Here is a 19,857-nt window from a genome sequence, read left to right as displayed (position 1 = left end):
CACAACAGTAAAATCAGTCTGTATATGCAGTAAAGCATGCTTGTTACACTTACTGTGGAACCTAAGGGGTTAATCCTCTGCATTGTGTAAAAAGGCTGTTTGCTTCAGCCCCCCCCCCCCCTTTTTCTTCCACTGTCACTAATGCATATCCTGATAGAACAGAGTCAGGGGACAAGCTGTACATGCTCAGTTTGGTTTTTCTTGTGAATGGGATCAGCACAGGGCCAATCAACACTGTCCAGACAGAGGGTCAGGGGTCCTGCAGCCTCATGGGGCAGCCAGGGGAGAATGAAAACTCCTCCTACAAGCTTTAACCAGACGCTGATAAAAGTCACAAAACTGCTCTAACTGCTGATGAAAAAAGGTATTTAGCAGTTTATATTTACTAAAATAATTGCATTTCCATGCTCTGTGATATAGCGAATGCAGGCCCCTGAGTTTAGTAACACTTTAAGATTCATACGCTTTTTGTTTAGGACAAAATCATTTGTTTTCGGCTCTTCATGGGAAGATATGTTTGCAAATAACTAGACAGGATATACCCAGGCAATGGCTGGAGTGGCGGCTGCTGTGCAGACATAAAAATGTGTTTTAAAGGTACAGTTAAAAGTTTAAAGGATCTCTAAACCCAAGAACTAAAAAATGTTAATATCTTTGGGGTAACCAGTTCTTAAATGTGGGCTGGTGGTGTTCTTTTTTTTTTTTTGGACTAGTTACATTTTCAGCAAATACAGAAAAAAAACTGTTGATCCTGATAGAAATCCAACGACTCCTCAAGCATTCTTATTAGCTTTTCAAGCTACAGTATACTCTGATTTACGAAAACAACTCCTTCTTATGCAATGGATGAGGAAATTTTTGCGGTCCAAAAAGAGCAGGCTAGGGTGACAACGCAAGGAACTTCACACAGGAAGTGTGTTACTGGCATGAAACCTTTATGCAGCCTTCACATCTAAGCACTGACAAGCTGTATTTAAATGTTTGTTTTAGTTTAGGTGCACTTTAAGTGTGTACTTTAAGCCTAATAATCAGTTAGACTCTTTGGGGAAGTGAATTTCATTGAGTACTTACAGCATTAGAGAAACCGTGAGCTGTTTTGAGGATCCTTAGATCTGGCAATCTAGATATGTAATAATAAGCATTTCTGATCATCATATAATAGTTATCACAATTTTACAACTTGTTGGCAATTTGTTGGCTGATTGTTTTTTCTGTGATGTACAGTACTATGCAAAGGTTTTGGAAAGGTGTGAAAAAATGCTGTAAATTAAGAATGCTTTCAGAAAAAGAAGTGTTAATATTTCATTTTTATCCATTAACAAAATGGACAGTAAATGAACAGAAGAGAAATCCAAATCAAATCAATATTTTGTGTGACCACACTTTGCCTTCAAAACGGCATCAATTCCTCTGGGTACACTTGCACACAATTTTTGAAGGAACTCTGCGAGTAGGTTGTTCCAAACATCTAGGAGAACTAACCACTGATCTTCTGTGGATGTAGACTGCTTCAAATCCTTCTGTCTCTTTATGTAATCCCAGACTCCATGATGTTGAGACCAGGGCTCTGTGGGGGCCAAATCATCATTTCTAGGACTCTATCCTGACCAAATCTCCAACTCCATTTGCCGAAATGCAGCCCCAAACTTGCAAGGAATGTCCACCATGCTTTACTGTTGCCTGCATACACTCATTGTACTGCTCTCCAGCCCTTGGGCAAACAAACCGCCTCCTGCTACAGCCAAGTATTTCATATTTTGGCTCATCAGTCCAGAACATCTGCTTTCATTTTTTCTGCACCCCAGTTTCTATGTTTTCGTGCATAGTTGAGTCACTTGGCGTTTCTTTTTTTTTTTTACGTCCTATGCACAAAAACATAGGAACTGGGGTGCAGAAAAATGGCAGCAGGTGCTCTGGATTGATGAGTCAAAATGTGAAATATTTGGCTGTAGCAAAAGGCAGTTTGTTGGCAAAGGGCTGGAGAGCGATACAATAATGAGTGTCTGCAGGCAACAGTGAAGTATAGTGGAGGTTCCTTGCAAGTTTGGGGCAGCATTTCTGCAAATGGAGTTGGATATTTGGTCATGGTCAAGATCAATGGTGTCCTCAATGCTGAGAATACAGGCAGATATTTATCCATCATGCCATACTATCAAGGAGTTGGTCCCAAATGTATTTTCAGTAGGTGGACAGTGACCCCAAACAAACAGCCAATGTTATTAAAAACTATATTCAGAGTGAAGAAGAACAAGAAGCCCTGGAGGTAGTACTTTGGTCCCCACAGAGCCCTGATTTTAACATCATCAAGTCTGTCTGGGATTACATGAAGAGACAGAAGGTTGTGAGGAAGCCTACATCCATAGACAATCCGTGGCTTGTTCTCTAAGATGTTTGGAACAATCTACCTGCCAAGTTCCTTCAAAAACGGTGTGCTAGTGCACCTAGAAGTTTTGAAGAATTGATACTGTTTTGAAGGCAAAGGTTGGACACAAAAAAAATATTGATTTGATTGGGATTATCTTCTGTTCATTTACTTTCCACTTTCTTATTGATAAAAAAATAAATAAACTATTAACACTTCTATTTCTGAAAGCATTCTTAATATACAACATTTTTTCACACCTGCCTACAACTTTTGCACAGTACTGTAAACAGAATGAATAAAGAAAGGATCATGTTGGGTCCCAATGGCAAGCTCAAGGACAGGCACATTACCTTCTGTCATTCTTGCATATACAGTATCAGTATATATGCCCATCTATGACTAGTTGAAGACTGAAAATTGTATATTGTTAGTAAATTGATGCAAATTTTGACAGGCTTTCAAAGTAAACCTTCACTTCCAAATGACTACTGCTTGTTTTCATTTTTTGGTGTACAAGCCTTATTGTTTGCTGTAAATCTTATGAGTCTATTCTGTAATATCAAGATAGATTGACAGAGTTCCATTGTCTGTTTATAGGACTTTACATTGTTTGAAGCTCCATTGGTGGCTGAAAAGACTGAGCATGTGGATGTAGTTGAAGCAGAGGAACCGAGCCAAAACCATTGGTCTAATGAGTATCCAGAGAAGAAAGCACAGGAGAAGACAAGGCATTCCTTTGTAAAAAGCAAGACTAACAAGACCAAATTAGAGCCGTCTCTGAAATGGAAGAACCTGCCTCTTAATGGTCACCAAGAGTATGTTGTCTTTTCAATTCTCATACACTGCAATTCACATAGTTTATGGACATTTGAAATTAACTAGAAATATACACAGAGGCCAAATTATTTTAGTTAGTTGTGGTAATTTTGTAAATGGAAAAAATTCACTGGAAACCTCAGAAGAATTGAAGATTGTGTGCCTTTGTACATACGAGTAAAGAGGACAGACAGAAAACATTATTAAATTCAGTCTTGATTTACGTGGAAGTTACAATTCACTAATCTAATAAGAATGAAAAATTAAAAAGAACTGGATTCTTTAAAAAGTAATAAAATACACTGTAAACCCACAGTTAGAGATTTCATTGCCATATAATTCTGTACATCTGAAGAACATTGGTACTCAATCCTTTGTGTAGCTCAGTCTTGGTGAATATAGTTAAAATGTTTCTTGTGGATGAGCAAAATCTGAACTCCAGGTACATAAAAAAGACAAATCTTCATGCAAATCTGTGTTCAATAATATTTTTTTATAATTTAGCCAGCGTAATTACCTGAATTTGACTTGGCACAAGCGTCCTGTAAGCATAGGTAAAAAAACAGAAAGACTTGAAGTTAAGGTGCCCAGAGTTAGACTTTGAGTAGCTTGAGGCCAGCAACTCTGTATGAAAACCTGTGTTACTAAACCCAGGTCGCTGCATTCACTATATCTGGTCTCCCACATTACACAGAACATGGAAATGCAATAGTTTTAGTAAATATAAACTGCTAAATACCTTTTCTCATCAGCAGTATATAGCAATCTTGTGACTTTCATCAGTGTCTGGTTAAAACTTGTAGGAGAAATTTTCATTCTACTCTGACTGTCCAATGAGGCTGCAGGACCCCTAACCCTCTGTCTAGACAGTGCTGATTGGCCCTGTGCCGATCACATGCACCCTCCCAAGAAAAAGACTTTCTAGCAATGCAAACCCAACTGAGCAGAGTGACTCCAAGGGCTCTGTCTGATCAGGAGATGGTTTGGGGACAGAGGAAAAAAGGGGAGGATCAGAGAAGACAGGATCAAACAGCCTTTTTAGACAATGCAGAGGATTAACTCTTTGATGCCAACATAACGCAAATATGCAGCCTTCTACTTCAAGGGATTATGCTAGGATGATGCCTGCAGTCAGCTTTCTTGTAATAACAACCAATGCCCAAGTGACCAGCCAACAAGACCGCCGGCTGGCTGGAGACCCAAACAAAGCCAGAATCAGCTTTGATAAGGTCTCTGATGTAGTAACCTGCACAGCAACATCACTTCCAGAGTCTTAAAGGCACCAGTTTTAAAAAATAGAAAGTATTCAAAAATGCAGATTTTGACGTTCTGAATACTTCAGGTGCAGAGGAGGGGTTTGTGGTTTTATAGAGTACCTGTCACTGCCTATTGCTGTCACAAGGGATGTTTACATTCCTTGTAACAGCAAAAAAAAGCCATAACATTTTTTTTTTTTAAAGAAATAGTGTAAAAATAAAAAATATAAAGTAAAATGAATAGGAAAAAAAAATTAAAGTGCCCCATCCCTCCGTGCTTGTGTGCAGAAGCAAACACATACGTAAGTCGCGCCTGCAAACGTAAACAGTGTTCAAACCACACATGTGAAATATCGCTGTGTTCATTAGAGCGTGAGCAATAATTCTAGCACAGGAACTCCTCTGTAACTATAAACTGGTAACCATTAAAAATTTTAAATGCATCGCTTTTGGAGATTTTTAAGTACCATAGTTTGTGCACAATTTTAAAACATGACATGTTAGGTATCTGTTTACTCGGTGTAACATCATCTTTCACATTATACAAAAAATGTGGTTAACTGTATTGGTTTTTTTTTTCATGAAAGTATATTATTTCCAAAAAATTTGCTTTTCAAAGACTGCTGAGTAAATAGAGTGTAACATAAAATGTTGCACCAACCACCCTCTAGGGTCTCAGCTTTAAAAAAAAATGTGACTTGTTTGTGTTACAAGGTCTCAGGTGTAAATGGGGAGCTGGTGTGTTAAATTTGGTGTTATCGCTCTCATTCTCTCATACTGGTCACTTGAAGTTCAACATGGCACCTCATGGGAAAGAACCCCCTAAGGATGTGAAAAAAAATTGTTGCTCTACATAAAGATGGCCTAGGCCAGTGATGGCGAACCTTGGCACCCCAGATGTTTTGGAACTACATTTCCCATGATGCTCAACTACACTGCAGAGTGCATGAGCATCATGGGAAATGTAGTTCCAAAACATCTGGGGTGCCAAGGTTCACCATCACTGGGCTAGGTTATAAGAAAATTGCCAAGACCCTGAAACTGAGCTGTAGCACGATGGCCAAGACCATACAGAGGTTTAACAGGACAGGGTCCACTCAGAACAGGCCTCGCCATGGTCGACCAAAGAAGTTGAGTGCACGCATATCCAGAGGTTGTCTTTGGGAAATAGACAACTGAGTGCTGCCAGCATTGCTGCAGAGGTTGAAGGGGTGAGGGATCAGCCTGTCAGTGCTCAGATCATATGCTGCACACTGCAGCAAATCGGTCTGCATGGCTGTCATCCCAGAAGGAAGCCTCTTCTAAAGATGATGTACAAGAAAGGCCGCAAACAGTTTACTGAAGACAAGCAGACTAAGGACATGGGTTACTGTAACCATTTCCTGTGGTCTGATGAGACCAAGATAAACTTATTTGGTTCAGATGGTGTCAAGCGTTTGTGGCGACAACCAGGTGAGGAGTACAAAGACAGTCAAGCATGGTGGTGGGAGTGTTATGGTCTGGGGCTGCATGAGTGCTGCCGGCACTGGGGAGCTACAGTTCATTGAGTGAACCATGAATGCCAACATGTACTGTGACATACTGAAGCAGAGCATGATCCCCTCCCTTCCGAGACTTTGTCGCAGGGCAGTATTCCAACATGATAACGACCCCAAACACACCTCCAAGATGACCACTGCCTTGTTAAGACAGTGCTGGCAAATAATGGTGGCCACACAAAATATTGACACTTTGGGCTCAATTTGGACATTTTGACTTAGGGGTGTTCTCACTTTTGTTGCCAGCGGTTTAGACATTAACAGCTGTGTGTTGAGTTATTTTGAGGGGGCAGCAAATTTACACTGGTATACAAGATGTACACTTACTACTTCACATTGTAACAAAGTGTCATTTCTTCAGTGTTGTCACATGAAAATATATAATATACACAAAAATGTTAGGGGTGTACTCACTTTTGTGAGATACTGTATATATATATATATATATATATATATATATATATATATATATATATATAATGTTTGGGGCTTCTCAGTAATTTTTTAGCAAAAAATGCAAATTTTAACTTGTAAGCAAAAAGTGTCAGCAAAAGACCTAGTTTTCAAGGGGTTAACCCCTTAGGTTTCACAGTGAGTGTGACAAGCATGCGTTACTGCATATACAGACTGATTTTACTGTTGTGGGTTTGGTAATACTTTAAGGTATGAGAAGAAAGTTCTCTAGGATCCCCAGGAACCTATACCACTGTTGTAGAATTTTTTTTTTTTTTTTGACCACAAAAAAAGGTTTCACCAGCATATCTTTCAAATATACAAAACTTTTTTTCTTCAATAGAACTTTCTATTTTAGTTTATGCTTTGTGAATTGTCTTGTATATAGAATATGTCATAGTCCATAGTAAATTATTCCTTCTTTATTATGGGCAGCTCATACTCTTCAGTTAGCCAATCCCTCTGATGTTTAGAATCTCATTATCCAGGCAGCTTAGATGTTTCTTTTTGGAATCGTGTTATAATGAAATGTAAGACCACTTTATATAGATAAAGCTATGGCATTAATGCACCAACATGACGCATTTAATTCAGCAGGCACTAACTGGAAATAACGTTTTGATATCTCGAAAGCATGAATATTCTAGGAAGAAAAATTGCAGAGAAATGAAACTTCAACGTAAATATTTTTTTTTGCTGGTCTCTGAATTCCAGAACTTTAATTTATTTTTCCAGAATCAAAACCAAGGAAGAAACGTCTATAGACAAAAAAGATCAGAAAGCAGTTAAGCCTACATCCTCTGAGAGTAAGAAAAGATCGAACCTAATGACTTCTTCACTAAGGCGGCAATCCGGATTAAAAAGGTAGGAGCAAGTTTATTTAGTTAAAATGTCATCAAGTTCATGAAGGACAATGGCATTTTACAAGATGAGTTAATGTTAAACTCTTTCCAGGATTTTTTTTTTTTTTGCTGTCTGTGTTTAATGGGAATTATTTAGCTTCACCCCATGTCTCAGTGACACAACAAAATGTGAGACGAACCCCCCTCCCCCCAAAGTCAGGATAATACCTTTTTAGACAGTTGTCACCAGAACAGGTTTCTCAATTGAAGATTTTCCCTCACCTCTTGTCCTTGTGACAACTGTAAAAGTTAGAATTTCCACCACAGTGGTCACCAGGGCAATGTTTGCCTTACTTATTTGTGTTTGGCCGATGGGAAAATAAATCTGTTGTAAAGGCGGGGTCCTCCGCCAGTGCTCTCTGCTCCTCCTCTAAGTTCAGTGCCCCCATAGCAAACTTCTTGCTATGGGGGCACTCATGCAGGTGTACTCCCGAGCCAGGCTGTGTGTGTCCATAGAAGAAGTAAGGAGTGAAGTTCTAATAGCAGCCTCAGTAAACTACATCCTAAGGGAGGACTTGCATTTGTCCAACAGAAAGTTGTGATGGGTGTAACAATGGTTAGACATTTTGCTCTCTGCAGCTATCACTAATTGAAAAACATTCAATGACAGTGGATACTTCAAAGGGTTAAAAAATATAAGGGAGAGAGAAAAAAAAAACATATTACCAATACTAAATAATGTTATTTTGACCAAGTTGAATACCTTTTTAAGGTGCGGTATGTTCAGTGCAGTTTCTTTTTAGTTTAGTACAGGCATGTCTGTGTACAGTTACTGGTGTCTATTTTTCATAATGCCTGTTCACAGCACTGGGCATGCGTTATGCCCCATATAATGCAAGCTGGTGTGCATTGCGTAGGGGCTGTGCAATGCATTGTCACATTGCAATACAGTGCTGAGTATTTGAAAAAACGTTTGAAGCCTCATTTTTTTTACAGCGTGCTGGGATGCACAGACATGTGATGACATGAGTTGCGCTGTGTAAAAAAGTAGACATGCTGAATTTTTATACATCTCGCACCACTTAACATTATCGCACATGTACAGTGTAAAAAGGCCACATAGAGAACATCTGTTTTCTGTATGCTCTAGCATTGACCCTTTGATGAGCAATGCTGATTAATTCAGCCTAATACACCTGGTGAAAACTAGCTCTTACAAACCTTTGCAAGTTATAATTTGATCCCAGGATAATCTCACCTCTGATAGCTTAATAGCCCATGCAATGTTTAGGGTCACCCACTTAAGATCTGGTAACATTCAAACAAGTAGAAGATCAGGAATAAAGACAAGGGTTCTGTGAATAAAATCAAAATATACCCATTATAGGTATGGCCCAAGTAAAGAGTAAATGTACATAGTGCCATATTACGGTACATTAAACAAGACTTAAACTTTTGCTGGTATTTGATTACCTGTGCGATTTTTACTTTTTGCGCTATAAACAAAAAAAGAGCGACAATTAAAAATAACAATATTTTTCACATATTTTTATATAAAATTATCCCCAAAAAAATGTAAAAATCAAAGTTTTTTTAACATTTTAGGCCAATTTGTTTTCTGCTACATATGTTTGGTAAAGAAAAATCGCAATAAGCGTATTTTGATTGGTTTGCGCAAAAGTTATCGCAGCTACTATTGTTATTGTTTTTTTTAAACTAGTAATGGTGGCGATCTGGCGGAGATCTGCGATTTTTTTTTGCGGGACTGCGACTTTGCAGCTGACAGATCGGACCCCTAACTGACATTTTTGACACTTTTGGGGGTACCAGTGACATTACTACAGTAATCATGCTATAAATATGTACTGTTACTGTAATAGGACACTGGCAGGGAAGGGGTTAACTTTATTTGTGATCAAGGGGTTAACTGTTTGCCTGGTGCTTACTGACGTGTGTGGGGGGAGGGGATTGAGTGACACAGGCACAGATTGCAGGTTCAGCTATGCTGAATCCTGTAATCTGCCCCTGCCTGTCACATAGGAGATCCGCCCGCTTTGTTTACATAAGCGGGCGGATTTCCTCACTCGATCCCTGACGATCGGGGAAGAGCGGCGGTGGTCACCGCCTCTCCTCCCCTGGCCCGACTCCAGCTGTGTCTGAATACAGCGGGAGCGAGCCTCCGGTGGCGCGCGTGCGCCGCCCACAAGGGGAGGAGTCCCGCGACGTAGGTCTACGTCGCTGGACGATAACGAGCCACTTTGCCGCAGTGTGCTCAATGTGAGCGGTCGTCAAGTGGTTAAAGTTAACTTTTCGAAATAAATACATTTCTAACATGACACAGTGCACACAAATACTATACTTTTTTAGTAAAATCACATTTTATTGAGGATAGAAAACATGGGAACAAACAATTCAGCATGACAGATTGATACACTTGAAGAGTCTCCTGTTTAACCTGCTCAGGTAACAACTTAATTAGCGTGTAAATACATTTAAAGAGACATTTTTGATAAAGAAACATATCCCACATGTGGAATATCCTTTCTATTTCTGAAGAATAGCTGTGGGACAAAGAAAGATTATAGACAGTAAGAAAATGGTAAGGGGGGTTATTGGGGAAGCAAGGAAGGGAGAGGGGTTTGATAGGGTGGTGATTGGTTAAGGTCACCGAAAGAGGTATCATGCTAAATATGGGGTAATATTGTGGTCAAAGTGGATAGGGCTTGAAAGATCCCTGTGAGCCATGTGCTTTGAATAAAGGGGTTCTTATAAGGAATAGATATGCAGTGCATATGGCTTAAAACAGCCTCATGGCTCGTCTTGAGAAAGCATTTGCTCCATCTGTATAATACTTTTTATCATTAGAAAAACAGTTCTTGAGCTCCAGTCTGTGACTGTGCCAGGCTGAGGTGATTGTCATCAATCACAGTCTTCTGCAGGCAGGAGGAAACCTTTCCTCAGTCTCTTTTCTCCCAGAGATCAAGCTCAAAGATTTTAACTTTATAGCAAGTCACAAGGTGAAAGACTGTAGTAGGGTCATCCGTGTCAGACAATCTTGAACCCAGCCAAGAACTGCTTAGATATCTTTCCATCCAGAAAGTAGATGCTGACACTGGATAATGCATGAACAAAGTGGGCACAATTCATCTGTGGGAAAAAAACAAACAAATGAAGGGTTTGTCAAAAAGAGTACTGTGATCTCTGTGGGAGATAATTAATACCTGGAAGTGTTATACCCAAACATTACGTAGCATGCTGCACTTCCCTTTAAAAATACTGTATATCATAAGCTATATTACTGACCTGGAATAAGTCTGCAGATCAACAAAATCAGAGAAAAGTCAAATGTCCTTATTTGCATACATTTAATGTAATGAAGTAAAGCCTGCCAGTTGTGGCTCAGATTTAGGCTGATTCCTGTTGAATTTGAGCCATAGGTGGTCCTGTCAACACCAACCAGCTTGGCACAAGTCAATTTTTCAATCACATTTTGTTGAAGGGGCCAGGTGGAAATTTGTTGGCCAAACTGTGACTGCATCCAATGTGATGTAGTCACTGTTCGGGTATTCTGACAGTTCTGTTGCTGATTGTTACAATACAATAGCCAGTAAGGGAGATTCCTTCACCCATGCTGCTTGTAGATAGAGAAACCTATTAGACTTTTCGTGTACATCCCGTGGGCTTTGCGTGATGAGATACAGTATTATTGCAGCACAGTGCCAAATGTTTTGCGTGTTTCTGTTTTTTAAAGAAGAGATAAACTCTTGAGTTGTAATTTCCCTGTGTTTGGACAAGGGAATACTCAATGTTTTGTTAAGCTTTATGTAAAACCTTAGCAAGCAATCAAACAATTCACAGCCTTATAACTTCTACAGTAGGGAAAATAGATATTTGATCCTCTGCAGATTTTGTAAGATTGCCCACTTACAAAGAAATGAAGGGTCTATATATTTTTTTTTATCATAGGTGTATTTTAAATGATAGAGACAGAATATCAACCAAAAATCTAGAAAAATCATAATACAAATGTTATAAATTGAGTTACAGTTCAGTGAGTAGAATAAATATTTGATCCCCAAGCAAAACATGACTTAGAACTTTGTGGAGAAATCCTTGTAGGGATGCACAGAGATAAGACATTTCTTGTAGTTGGTTACCAGGTTTGCACACATCTCAGGAGGGATTTTGGTCCACTCTTCTTTACAGATCTTCTCTAATCCTTAAAGGTTTCTTGGCTGTCGCTTGACAACTCGAAGTTTTAGCTCCCTCCATAAATGTTCCATAAGATTAAGGTCTGGAGATTGGCTAGGCCACTCCATGACCTTAATGTGCTTCTTTTTGAGCCACTCCTTTGTTGCCTTGGCAGTATGTTGTCATGCTGGAAGACCCATCCATGACCCATCTTCAGTGTTCTGGCTAAGGGAAGAAGGTTTTCATCCAAGATTTTACAATGCATGGCCCCGTCCATTGCCTCAATGCGGCAAATTTAGCCTGTACCTTTTGCCGAGAAACAGCCCCAAAGCATTATGTTTCCATCTCCATGTTTGCTGTAGGGAATAGTGTTTTTAGGATGAAAGTCAGCTTTTTCTTCCTCCAAACACCGCGAGTCAAGGCAATGCCAAAGAGTTCAATTTTGGTCTTATCTGAACACAGCACTTTCTCCCAATCCTTCTCTGAATTATTTAGGCGTTCATTGGCAAAATTCGGATGGGCCTATACATTTGCCTTCTTGAGGAGGGGGACCTTGCCGGCACTGCAGGATTTCAATCCATGGCGGCGTTTTGTGTTAGCAATGGTTTGTTTGGTGACTGTGGTCCCAACTGCTTTGAGATCATTCACAAGCTCCTCTCATATAGTTCTGGGCTTATCCCTCACTTTTCTCATGATCATCCTTATCCCATGAGGCAAATACTATATGGAGCTCCTGACCGAGGGCGATTGATGGTAATTTTGTATTTCTTCTATTTGCAAATAATCGCTCCAAAAGCTGACTCCTTCTCACCAAGCTTCTTGCTAATGGTCTTAAAGCCCATTCCAACCTTGTGCAGGTCTACAATCTTGTCCATGGCATCCTTTGATTTATAAAGTACCTGCATTCAATTTTTACCTTTCTGGTAAGCATATATCCATGAGGAGTCGGTCTGAAAACCATGGATTGCACCAATTTATGGACTTATATGGACTTTAGTTGTTCCATTCTTATTGTTTAGCGCGACTTGATTTATAATTTATCCTTTGACAGCTCTTTGGTCTTGCCCATGATGTTTAGGTTTGAATGGAAGAAAGAGATTCTGTGCACATTTTATACACATAACGAGTTGTCGTTAGGAGCACCTTCCTAAATTGACAGGACTAATCTGTGTACAACATGAGCACATACTGTAGCTAGTCTTTGGGAGCGAGAATAATTGTTTGTTGGTAGAGGGATCAAATACCTATTTTTACTCACTGAACTGCAACTCAATTTATAACATTTATATCATGTGTTTGTTCTGGATTTATGGTTGATATTCTGTCTCTATCATTTTAAATACACCTATGATAAAAAAAAATATAGACTCTTCATTTCTTTTCTTTGTAAGTGTGAAAACTTACAAAATCTGCAGGGGATCGAATATTTTCCCCACTGTACATGTACAAGTTTAAACTTACCTCCATATGTTGCTTTGCTATATTCTTACGTGTTGATATTAGTACTTCCCACAGACGCTGCTGTCAATCTGAGACCTTGGGTGGGTCTTTAGCTGCCTGTGATGTTACAGGCTGACAACAGTGGACTTCAGGAGCACTGGGTGTCTGCATGCAAAAGCATGCACACCCGGCTAACAGCAAGAAGAACATGCTGCCAGGTTCTACAAGTATTTCTAAATGCTTCTGAAAGAAATATAAAAAAAGTCTGGAAGGTTACAGTGAGATTGGTGAGAGGATGCAAATAAAAGGTAGTCATATATTTTGTTTTAAAACACTTTAATATTTACAGATAAAAGACTCAAAGAAAACCTTGCAGGAAATGTAAGGTCTGCTTACACTGCCTGGGCACCTTTCCCCTTAGTAGATGTAAAATGTACTTATGAAGAAAAAAGTTAGGGTTTATGCTTACTTCTCCCTCCATCTTCTGCTTGTGACATCTACGCAAAGATGACATCACACTGATCTTCTCTGGATCCTGGGCAATGCAGAGCAGACCTTGCATTTTACAGCAAGGCCTGCTTTAAACTATTTGTACAGAATAAATGGGATGCTGCCATCTGGTCTGGTATTTCATAGGCGTTGGATGCAGCCATTGAGTTGAGTTGTCCTTATGAACTGTAATATGTCTAGCACTCAAGACTAGACTTAAAAAATGGCATGATCATTGCCCAAAGATTAACTTTGATTGATGTGGAGCAAAAACAGATGGTTATAAATTGAACAGATAATGAGCGGCTGCCTGTGATTTGTTTAATTTCTTCAGGCATACGCCTCCTCCTCCCTCTCATTTAAATTTGGAATTTTTAAGTTGGGGAAGATTTAAAAAGGAAAAAAAAAAAGAATATTCATATTATTGGTAACAAAGATTCACTCTTGTTAAAAGATAATTCAGAACAGATGTGATATTCGTGATGGTACATCTCCCACATCTAGGTATTCACGTAATTATTTTTCTATCTAATTTCACTTTGAGACGTACCGAGATTTCAATCACTTTCTGTAATCCAATCCTGGAAAATAATTGTTCAAGGAATGTGAAGGCATGCTGGCTTTTTATGAATGATTTGTTGTGATTAATAAAGCATTTTGGAAATGGACAATCAATTGTTGTCTCAGTATTATAACTTGTATAATCAAATATACTATAGAGTGCTAGACTGATTATATAAATTAAAATACCAGTAGGCATTTTCTTATACAACTGCTGGGATAATAAGATCTATATATATACAGTGCACTCGGAAAGTATTCACATTACTTCACTTTTTCCACATTTTGTTATGTTACAACCTTTTTCCAAAGTGGATTAAATTCATTTATTTTCATTTATTTTCTTCAAAAATCTACAAACAATACCCTATAATAACAACGTGAAAGAAGTTTGTTTGAAATCTTTTCAAATTTATTAACAATAAAAAACAAAAATAAAATCACATGTACATAAGTATTCACAGCCTTTGCTCAATACTTTGTTGAAGCACCTTTGGCACCAACAGAAACTGACCGATACCGGGTGATATTTGGTCCGTGTATATGGGGCTTTAAAGAGACCCCATCAGGTCTCTAAAGATATAAAAGCATTAGCTCCCTGCAATCAAATACACATTACATGTCAGTTTTCTATGGTAGTAAGCCCGAAAAATGAGAAAAAAAAATCACATGTACATAAGTATCACAGCCTTTGCTCAATACTTTGTTGAAGCACCTTTGGCACCAAATACAACCTCAAGTATTTTTGAGTATGACGCTACAAGCTTGGCACACCTATTTTTGGGCAGTTGCCCCCATTCTTTTTTGCAAGACCTCTCTAGTTCTACCAGGTTGGATGGGGAGCTTCAGTGCACAGCCATTTTCAGATCTCTCCTAAGATGTTCAATCAGGTTCAAGTCTGGGCTCTGGCTGGGCCACTCAAGGACATTCACAGAGTTGTCCCATAGCCCCTCCTTTGTTATCTTGGCTGTGTGCTTAGGGTTGTTGTCCTGTTGGAAGATGAACCTTCACCCCAGCCTGAGGTCCAGAGCGCTCTGGAGCAGGTTTTCATCAAAGATGTCTATGTACATTGCTGAATTCAACTTTCCCTCAATCCTGACTAGTCTCCCAGTTCCTGCCACTGAAAAACATCCCCACAGCATGATGCTGCCACCACCATGCTTCACTGAAGGGATGGTATTGGCAAGGTTGACAAGCGGTGCCTGGTTTTCTCCTGATATGACGCTTGCCATTCAGGCCAAAGAGTTCAATCTTTGTTTCATCAGACCAGAGAATTTTGTTTCAGGTGCCTTTTGGCAAACTCCAAGCAGGCTGTCATGTGCCTTTTACTGAGGAGTGACTTCCATCTGGCAACTCTACCATATAGGCCTGATTGGTGGAGTGCTGCAGAAATGGTTGTTCTTCTAGAAGGTTCTCCTCTCTCCACAGAGAAATGCTGGGGCTCTGTCAGAGTGACCATCGGGTTCTTGGTCACCACATTTACGGATAATGGAGGCCACTGTGCTCATTGGGACCTTCAATGCTGCAGAAATGTTTCTGTTCCCTTCCCCAGATCTGTGCCTCGATACAATCCTGTCTTGGAGGTCTACAGACAAATCCTTGGACTTCATGAATTGGTTTGTGCTCTGACATGCACTGGTAACTGTGGGGCCTTATATGCAGGTGTGTGCCTTTCCAAATCATGTCCAATCAACTAAATTTACCACAGGTGGACTCCAATCAAGTTGTAAAAACATCTCAAAGATGATCAGTGGAAACACGATGCACCTGAGCTCAATTTTGAATGTCATGTCAAAGGCTCTGAATACTTATGTACATGTGATTTTTTTATTTTTTTTTATTTTTAATAAATTTGCAAAGATTTCAAACAAACTTCTTTCATGTTGTCATTATGGGGTATTTATTGTTTGTAGAATTTTAAAGGAAAATAAATAATTTATCCAATTTTGGAATAAGGCTGTAACATAACAAAATGTGAATACTTTCTGGATGCACACGTATATATACAGTGCTCAGCATAAATGAGTACACCACTAAGTAAGATATTAATCAATATCTCAATGAACACAAGAACAATTTCCAAAATTTTAACAAAACTGAATTTTATAGAACATTTATTTAGCTCATTACATGAAAGTAAAGTTAATTATTTAACTTAGATAACAAAATCTTCATTTTTACTTAAATTAGTTGATGCAAAAATGAATACACCCCACAACAAAAACTACTAGAATTTTATATGACCTCCATGATTTGTAAGAACGGCACCAAGTCTTCTAGGCATGGAATGAACAAGTTGGCGACATATTGCAACATCTATCTTTTTCTTCAAGAACAACCTCTTTTAGAGCCTGGATGCTGGATGGAGAGCAATGCTCAACTTGTCTCTTCAGAATTCCCCATAAATGTTCAATTGGGTTCAGATCAGCAGACATACTTGGCCACTGCATCACTTTTACCATGTTCTACATCAGAAATGCAGCAGTGGCCTTAGATGTGTGTTTTGGATCATTGCCATGTTGGAAAAGTGCATGATGACCAAGGGCACAGAGTGATGGTAGCATATTTCTTTCAATATAGAGCAGTAGATCCGTAAATTCATGATACCATCAATGAAATGCAGCTCCATGACCCTAGAAGCACTTATGCAGCCCCACAGAAGGACACTGCCCCCACCATGTTTCACTATAGGCAACATGCATTTTTCTTTGTATTCTTTGTAGCATGAAATGGGAGGGGTTTTCTTTGTTAAGTAACGCCCTTTTATAATCAAATGTCTGCTGGACACCTAATTAATGAATAATTAGATTCACCTGTAGTTGAATTGTCGTTAATTAGGATTTTATTGTCTAAAATTTAAATTTGCTCCTAAGATTTTCACTGGGGTGTATTCATTTTTGCAGAATCCAAAAAAGTAGACCGCACTCAGGAAAGTAAATGAAAACAATCAAAACTCCTTTATTCTTCTTCGGTGCAGCAGACAGACAGTACAATGCACATAACAGACGTGCCGGGTTAACGCGTTTCGCGAATTAAATCGCTTACTCATAACCATACAAAGTGTATGGTTATGAGTAAGCGATTTAATTTGTGAAACGCGTTAACCCGGCACGTCTGTTATGTGCATTGTACTGTCTGTCTGCTGCACCGAAGAAGAATAAAGGAGTTTTGATTGTTTTCATTTACTTTCCTGAGTGCGGTCTACTTTTTTGGATTCTTCATAGCTTGGACGGCGGATCTGACCAGCACCACCCATTGAACTGACACCTGAGCGGCTCTGCTCTTTGTTGTTATTTGTCTCCGTGTATTCATTTTTGCAACATGATCTTGAATGAATTTGTTGGGGAAAAAAACTTTTTTATGTGTGCAAATTAACAAATCTTGGTTGCAATCAATGGCTCGTATTTGTGTATTTTGTGGGTATTTTGTATTCGTGTGAGTATTTTGTAGTATAGTGTCCCATAGAAAATGTTGATTCTGAAAGGAAAGTAAAGGTTTTCTGACAAATCTGTTGGGATGTACTCATTTATGCTGAGCGTTTCACACATATATATATGTATACAGTGCCTTGCGAAAGTTTTCGGCCCCCTTGAACTTTTCGACCTTTTGCCACATTTCAGGCTTCAAACATAAAGATATAAAACTGTCATTTTTTGTGAACAATCAACAACAAGTGGGACAGAATCATGAAGTGGAACAAAATTTATTGGATATTTCAAACTTTTTTAACAAATAAAAAACTGAAAAATTGGGCATGCAAAATTATTCAGCCCCCCTAAAGGCCCGTACACACTTGACGGAAATCGGACGAAATATCCTCCGATTTTTCTCTCTCTTGCTCAGCATTCATTACCGTTTTTAGTTGACAGTGCATAAATGTCAAATCAGAAGGCGGCGGACCCTACATGCTTTCCCGGATGACCTACTCCCCATACCTCAGTACCTCCAGGCGCTCTGGGTTTTGGTCATACCGGTACTAGCTAAGGTCCATACCAACTGATAAGAACAGATACTACACTTGATCTTAGCCAAAAGGCCGAGAAGCGACTGCTGAGGCCTGTAGTGATGTAGGGGTCAGAGAGAGCAACATTGACCCTGAATGAGGAACACAGGCATACAATACCTCTGGAAATGTTGAATGCCAAAGAGACTTACGGAGGTTGCAGAGCTGGAATTGAGCAGGAAACTGGATGCATATACTTAATGTCACGGTCTATCCTGCCGTTTTCTGTTTGTGAAGTTCTTACCTCCTTGCTGCAGTGGTTCTGCTAGCTCTGTGATCCATTCTCATGTACTGCTAGCTTCTGTGTTCACCTATGGGCGTCACCTGCACTACTGTGGAATTATAACCTTTTCCCTTCTATCACTTCCTGGCCTGCCTCCCAGTCTGCTTACCTATACAGTAATACCTTGGTTAACCTTGGTTAACTCGTTCCAGAAATGTGCTTGCAATCCAAAGCACTTGTATATCAAAGTGAATTTCCCCATAAGAAATAATGGAAACTCAGATGATTCGTTCCACAACCATTTATTCATATAAAAATGATTACGGCAATACAAACTACAGTATAAAGTGTACTGTAAAAAAAAAAAAGAATTAACTGCACTTCAAAATACAGTACTGTAGCTCATATTAATGGTAAGAATACTGTACAGTACCTCTGTGGTGAAAAAAAAAAAAAAAAAAAGGATCATAGTTTTAATGTAAAAAAAAAAAGAAGAATTACACTCACAATGTTAAGGAGTCTGGTGTTAATCCATATAAGTACGCTTTTGTATACAATACAGTAAAGCCGCTGATGTATATGTACAGTAAACCCCCTGGTGCACAATATACAGTACTATATGTAGCCAGAGGTCTGGGGGCGCTGGTGGCTCCCAGTGCTTCCTGGAGAACTCGGAGACACTTGGAAACTGTTGACCCTCCTGGGTGCTCCGAGTGTCTCCGAGTTCTCCAGGAAGCACTGGGAGCCACCAGCGCCCTTAGATCTCTGGCCACATACAGTACTGTATACTGTACACCAGCTGCTTGACTGTACATATACACCAGTGGCTTTACATGGATGAGCACCTTCACATTGTGAGTGTAATTATTTTTTTTACATTAAAACTACTGCTCGTATATCAAGACAGCGCTCGCATATCAGGTCAAATTTTTTTAAAAAATTGTCTGGTCTTGCAAAATGCTCTTATACCGTGTTACTCACAAACCAAGGTATTAGTGTATAAAGACATGCTCAGTGCAGCCTAGGGAGCGCCTTCCGAGTTTCTCTGCACTCCTGGTTTGGCTTGTATTAATTGTAGTCTGCGCCTGACTACCCATGTAACGACCCCAGCTTTGTCTACTGTTTTCACTTGCCTGTTGCCGACCCTGACTTCAGCTTGTTTCTTGGATCCTTTTCTGTCTCCTGCCATTTGTATTCTGCACATGTGAGTGGTCTCCACATTGTCAGCAGGGCATGACCTGGTTCCGGTTTGCTGCAAGTCTATTCCCCACCATCAGGGACCCTGGAGAGGAAGCAGTCTGTGGCTTAAACTCCGCACCCTGGGGAACCCTGGGTTGGCTTTCTACAAGGGCTTTCTACCATAGAAACCTTAAACTTACATGTGTATTTTATTGCAGGGAGCTAATGCTTTTATATCTTTAGAGACCTGACGGGGGTCTCTTAAAGCCCCGTACACGTGGGCCAAATGTCAGCTGGTATCGGCCAGTTTCTATTTGGCTGGCTTCTGCTGAAGGGTCATGATGGAAAAAGGTCTGCCAGACCGTTCTTGATCAGCGCTCCCAGCCAATGGCTGCGAGCGCTGACTGGAGCGTTCTGATGGGTGGAGGGGGGGTGGGGTTATCTGGGTTTTCCCCCTGTGAGAACACAATAGAACAGCACGGGAGATTGCTGTGCTAACAT

General features: G+C 39.6%; 1 protein-coding gene across 1 annotated transcript in view; it reads left to right on the top strand.

The window, feature by feature from the left end:
• ODAD2 (outer dynein arm docking complex subunit 2) overlaps nucleotides 1-19,857 on the top strand; it is a 215,893-nt gene that overhangs the window by 28,389 nt on the left and 167,647 nt on the right. The window contains exons 8-9 of the mRNA XM_082259693.1: nucleotides 2,963-3,180; nucleotides 7,164-7,292. Of these exons, the coding sequence (XP_082115819.1) occupies nucleotides 2,963-3,180; nucleotides 7,164-7,292 (347 nt within the window). The remainder of the gene's footprint in view (nucleotides 1-2,962; nucleotides 3,181-7,163; nucleotides 7,293-19,857) is intronic.

The sequence above is a fragment of the Pelophylax lessonae genome (genome assembly GCF_965119305.1).
Source record: "Pelophylax lessonae genome assembly, chromosome: 5".
In the NCBI taxonomy this organism is placed as follows: domain Eukaryota; kingdom Metazoa; phylum Chordata; class Amphibia; order Anura; family Ranidae; genus Pelophylax; species Pelophylax lessonae.
This window is presented reverse-complemented; position numbering and strand designations above follow the sequence as displayed.